The sequence below is a fragment of the Rosa rugosa genome, chromosome 3, assembly GCF_958449725.1.
Source record: "Rosa rugosa chromosome 3, drRosRugo1.1, whole genome shotgun sequence".
Taxonomy (NCBI): Eukaryota; Viridiplantae; Streptophyta; class Magnoliopsida; order Rosales; family Rosaceae; genus Rosa; species Rosa rugosa.
Window position 1 is genome coordinate 13,989,750 of NC_084822.1, and position 5,807 is coordinate 13,995,556.

General features: G+C 34.6%; 1 protein-coding gene and 1 non-coding gene across 2 annotated transcripts; one reads left to right on the plus strand and one right to left on the minus strand.

Moving 5' to 3' along the window:
* Positions 1 to 2,323: 2,323 nt before the first annotated feature.
* Positions 2,324 to 2,397, plus strand: TRNAN-GUU (transfer RNA asparagine (anticodon GUU)). Its single transcript has one exon. It is a non-coding gene; the product is annotated as a tRNA-Asn (tRNA).
* A 133-nt stretch (positions 2,398 to 2,530) lies between these two features.
* On the minus strand, positions 2,531 to 5,313 carry LOC133739214 (uncharacterized). The gene is made up of 7 exons (XM_062166952.1): positions 5,088 to 5,313; positions 4,902 to 4,998; positions 4,277 to 4,415; positions 3,329 to 3,411; positions 3,051 to 3,185; positions 2,869 to 2,973; positions 2,531 to 2,791 (listed from the first exon to the last, which is right to left on the minus strand). Exons 1-7 carry the CDS (start codon positions 5,264 to 5,266, stop codon positions 2,660 to 2,662), a joined length of 870 nt encoding a protein of 289 aa, XP_062022936.1. The 5' UTR covers positions 5,267 to 5,313; the 3' UTR covers positions 2,531 to 2,659.
* Positions 5,314 to 5,807: the final 494 nt, after the last annotated feature.

A 5,807-nucleotide genomic window follows, 5' to 3' on the forward strand; every position in this document is an offset into this window, starting at 1 on the left:
CGAAAAAAACCGAACCGAAACAAAAAAACCGAGCCGAACCGATTATGTTCGGTTCGGTTTTCGGTTTCGGCTAGGTGAAAACCGAACCGAACCTAAACCGAACCGAACCGAACTGAAATATTGTGAAATTTTATGACCACGGTTTACCAATCCGATCGGGTTCGAAACTATTGTGAAATTTGCTAAATTTTTTACCACACGCATAATTTATTGTAATCATCGCATCCAACGGTCAATTTTTTTATTTTCTTTGAATTTATAGAGGTTTCTCTTTGGAGTGTATGATATATAAATATAGGTTTATAAGAGTAACTAAGTTTGACCTAGTTGATCGAATTCGAAACGAGAACCAAATTGGCCATATTTTTTACAACCACCATAAAACATTACAATCTCTCCATCGAGTGGTTGGTTTCTCCAAATTCATTTTTCTCTTCATGGTTGCTTTAGAATGAACCTCAATAATTTAAATACAATATATAAGTCATACTATTTTAGGAGACAAATTGGTATAGGCCAATGTATTGGTAATTAAAATTGAAATTTTTATCTTATGTCAACGCACATCCATCAATGAAATATTTACAAACATGATGTAAAAAAATAAGCACGTTTCGCGGTCGTCACTTCATTGGTCAACCAAGAAAACATATAAGTGACTACGGTTGACCAATCCGATCGGGTTCGAAACTATTGTGAAATTTGCTAAATTTTTAACCACACGCATAATTTATTGTAATAATCGCATCCAACGGTACGGTCGGTTTTTTTATTTTCCTTGAATTTATAGAGGTTTCTCTTTGGAGTGTATGATATATAAATATAGGTTTATAAGAGTAACTAAGTTTGACCTAGTTGATCGAATTCGAAACGAGAACCAAATTGGTCGGATTTTTTACAACCACCATAAAACATTACAATCTCTCCATCGAGTGGTTGGTTTCTCCAAATTCATTTTTCTCTTCATGATTGCTTTAGAATGAACCTCAATAATTTAAATACAATATATAAGTCATACTACTTTAGGAGACAAATTGGTATAGGCCAATGTATTGGTAATTAAAATTTCAATTTTATCTTATGTCAACGCACATCCATCAATGAAATATTTACAAACATGATGTAAAAAAATAAGCACGTTTCGCGGTCGTCACTTTATTGGTCAACAAAGAAAACATACAAGTGACTACAGTTGACCAATCCGATTGAGTTCGAAACTATTGTGAAATTTGCTAAATTTTTAACCACACGCATAATTTATTGTAATAATTGCATCCAACGGTCGGTTTATTTATTTTCTTTGCATTTATAGAGGTTTCTCTTTGGAGTGTATGATATATAAATATAGGTTTATAAGAGTAACTAAGTTTGACCTAGTTGATCGAATTCGAAACAAGAACCAAAGCCATTAAGCCAACCATTTCATATAATGAAGCTTTGAAATTTGATTATGAACTACGAAGCAAGATTTTGGCAATAAAACAAAAAAAAAATTGTTTTATTGAAAAAAAAAACTGTTTTATTGAAAGAAAAAAAAAACCGAAAAAAAAACCGAACCGAACCAAAAAATACACAAACCGAACCAAACCGAACCGAAAAATACACAAACCGAACCGAACCGAACCGACAATTCGGTTCGGTTTTCGATTTCGGCCTAAAACCGAACCGATCGGAACCGAACCCACCCCTATCGGCAATTGTTGACCATACTTATAAGAGTTCTCTTCCTTCTTAGAGAAGCTAGACCTCGGCACTTCCTCATTTTCTCTCTTCTCGCTCAACCGCCTTTTTTTGTTTTTGTTTTTTGGGATGATCAAATTGCTTTTTGACTAAGTGCAAGAGAATATAGTTTGGGTCGTTAAGGAAGGCTTTTGTACTTGGTCCAAATTCCTTATAATATATCTCAAAAGAAAGATAATAGCAGAGTTAAGTAAATTGAAGGTGTAACTGGCAAGAGAATATCATAGAAAATAATAACATCTAAGACTAAGCCAACTAAGAGCATTATGGCTGTTCTTAAGCTTTAAAGTCATAAGTTAAGAGACCAACAAGGTTGAGATGATACTTTTTTTGGTCAGAAGGTTGAGATAAGGTATTGATTAAACTAATATTGTAAGGGTAATAAACATGATATGTAAGAATTTGTATAAAATGATCCATAAGAATGAGTTAATGTACTTCTAAATTTCTAATTCTCCTCGTCATTTTTGCATCTAAATGCTGGAATCCCTTGCCCAAAGGCGTTGAATTTCTCAGCCCTAGTAGAGCGATTACTAGGTTTCAATTGTAAACTAGAGGTTTTGTTTTTAAATTAAAAGCAAGAGCTGGAGTAGCTCAGTTGGTTAGAGCGTGTGGCTGTTAACCACAAGGTCGAAGGTTCGAACCCTTCTTCTAGCGAGCCTTTTTTTTCTTCTTTACTCCTTTTGAGCTGAATAACTAAGATTTCATACTTTTGCCATGAGTTAATTTGTAAGTACATGCACTGGAGGGTTAGGCCCTCCTTCCATTTGTCTCAACGTCTCAGTATCACTGGACCAATTGATTTCCTAAGAACATTGATCAGTAAATAATGAACTAGTCTAGAATAGACACTCTTTCGAATTACATTCAGATAAATAGTACCCCAGCAAAATAATAATACAAGGTACATATCAGTTTTCTAAGAGCTGAGCTCATCCAAATTGGTTCGGAAAATGAAGTCTTCGCCCTCTAATTCATCTTGATAAAGATTTATGGATGGCCTCTCTAACTTCTCATCACTCGATCGTTTATTATCTGGTGATCTTCTTCCCTGGAACATTAATCTACCATTAGTTACACAAGGTATACATTAACTATTTAAGCCTCGTCAAGCACATAAACAGTTACCTTCTTCAATGTATAGAAGAAATAGTGAAATCCATCACCAAAGGTACTCCACTCTACAGACCAGGTAAACTGTGGAGCCTCAAATAAAGGGCGCCTGAAATGTGGCTGCAGGACAACATACTAAGTAAGAAAGATAGCTTTGGTAGTCCAGAGAACAAATTGTGAGTTTTTATTAGTATAACCTGGCCAAAAGAAATTGAAATGTATATCCCATCTGGTTTCAAAACCCTATGAATGCCCTCAAGCATCTTCATGACCTTGGTTACCGTTGCAGGCCGGGGATTCCATGGGTCACCACTATCCACGAACAATACCTCCTTTTTAACAAAACAGATTATTGTTACTCATTACATGCAAGGTTTAGATAATGAAGATACCATAATAATGCTGATGATAATCATAGTTAAAACCAGAATTCGAAGCTGGAAAACAAGGAAAGCTATCTGAAATAGTATTTTACCATGGTTCCTTTCTCAATAACAACATCAAAACACTCGTTGCTAAAAGGCAGGTCTAGCATGTCAGCTTCCAGAACTTTTATTTCTGATAATAGAGAATATTGTAAAAGATGATAAGGTTTTTGTTTCTATAGAAACCAATTGACTCCAACAATGAGTTCAAACAGAAGAATAAGTATATCAAACAAAAATAATAAACAAAAAAAAAAAACAAAAAAAAACCAAAGGGCATGAGCAGAAATATGATGGGAGTTAAAAGAGGTCCATGCATTTTGCTAAAAGAGAAAGTCATTTAGAAACAGGAAACCAACGCATGAAGAAGATTGGTATCTCTAGGTCTCAACAAGTCATGGACTCAGGAACTCATCTCCAAATATTTTCCTCAAAACAAAAAAGAAAAAAAAAAACAGATGAGTTTTTTGGTTTCCACTTTTCCTTGTGAAAACTTTCTAAGAAATGACTACTAATTACTTTGACTGCTAATCTTTCTTCTCTACTGTTATAATTACTATTCTATTTCTTTTATATGAGGATCTAAGACTTGTATGATTTGAATCATTGAACCACATTACCCAACAACCTACATAAACATAGATGTACTGATGCATTATTTGTACATATTATATATATATGTATAGTTAGGTATGTATCATATATAAGATGCCTGAATAAAATTGGCAAACTTTGCAACTTGCAGTTTCAAGTTTGGTGCTTGTTTACACAAATTGATCGTTATGGATCAAAAATAAAAGAAAATCAGTAACTACTTAGACCAAAGGTCTTCTTTCTTTAATTTTTGCATCATAGAAAGTTCAAGTTATCAAGGACTTTGAACCCCAGATTGCATCAGAACATAAATAACATAAGTGAGGAAATAATGTCCATCTATAAGTAGATATAAGCTAACACTCCAACTGTGTGGATACTTTAGCAGAATATCATGAACATACCTTGAAGACCTTTAGACAGTAACTTCTTCTGCATATTCTCCACTGCAACCGCAGATAGATCAATGCATGTTATTTCAGTAAACCCATCATTATATAATTCCTCACATAACTGTGAATTTCCACAACCCAGCTCCAAGATCTGCATTATAATAGCCATCTTATCAGCACTGCCTTTTCCAACCATTGGACAAGTTTAATAGAATGCACTATCAGTAAACGCGATGAAAACAAACAAAACACCAGCAATAGCAGATACGACGGAAAATTTTCCATACAAGATTTGTATAATAGAAACTCGGAACGATCACAACACCATGTAGTCATTATGATTCATATGGATGGCTTTAATTTAACCCAGTTTAACTAACTAAACAATCATTTAACCGATAATTACACCCGATACTAAGATCTAATTTCCAGTTAGTAAGCTAGAAAACAAACATTGCATGTACATACAAGCAGTGATACACCCCAATATTTATGTTCATCAATCTTACGTATATGATTGAAGAAACCCACACAAAAAAACTGCCCTGTAAGTCTGTAACTACATGCTGCTCTGTGAGAATTACATTAACCAATTGAAATGAAGATAGATGATAGAGTAGAAAGTACTGATACTTACAGAAGAATTGGGATTGAGATAGGATTGAATGAGGTGCCGAAAGTGAGAATAGTCCTTGAGCCACTCGTAATGCTCCTCAGTAGTGAAGCGCTCATCCCTGAAACAACAAGAGCAGGGATTACTGGAGATATCGAAGAAACATGGGTATGGAACTATGGATATGGGAAAAGAGAAAATCATGTATACCAGTATTGAGGATCAAGGTAAGCCAGAGTAGTGGACGGGCCAGCGCGACTTTTCTGAGCTCCGTTCGGCTCTTTTGTTGTACCCATTTTGGGTTTTACTTCTTCGTCTCTGCTTCGCTGTTTGCTAAAACCCTGAAATCGTAATTGCAATCCACACCTGTTTGATTTCTTTAATAGCATTTTATCTCTTGAAGTCAAATTTTTTTATTTTCTCACTATTCTCTCTCTGTTAGTATAAAATATTGTTGGCATTCCAAAACCTATTTTCTCTCACTATTTTCTCTGTTAGTATAAAATATTGTTAGTATAAAATATTCTCTCTCACTATTTTCTCACTATACCAGCCGTGTGAAGTATAAGGAAGTGTGAAGTATAAGGAATTGTTTCAAAGGAAGTGTGGTGTGGTTGCTTTGCTCTTTCGTACGTGTTAAAGAATGAATAAATTGTTTAATTGTATTGTGGAGAAAATGCTGTCAAAAGAACAAAGCCTTGGGTCTTCTTCTCCTTCACGTGTGGCCCAAAAAGAAAATCCCTTTGTTTAATCTTATGGGGTTGAACATAGCAGACAAAGCATAAAGTTGTTGGCATATAATTATATTTGTAGACTTGCTTTTGTTGCATGCTTGAAAAGACCAAAAGCTGAAGAATGTCGTGCACCTCCATCTCCTCCACATGAACAACCTTTCTGTCGCAAAACAAGGAAAATCAATTGCATCTGGTT

Coding starts and splice junctions, on each gene's coding strand:
- LOC133739214 (XM_062166952.1), bottom strand. CDS start 5,266: ATGCTATTAAAGAAATCAAACAGGTGTGGATTGCAATTACGATTTCAG. Junction 4,999..5,087: donor TACCTTGATCCTCAATACTG/GTATACATGATT, acceptor TTGTTGTTTCAG/GGATGAGCGCTTCACTACTG. Junction 2,792..2,868: donor TCTTCTATACATTGAAGAAG/GTAACTGTTTAT, acceptor TTAATGTTCCAG/GGAAGAAGATCACCAGATAA.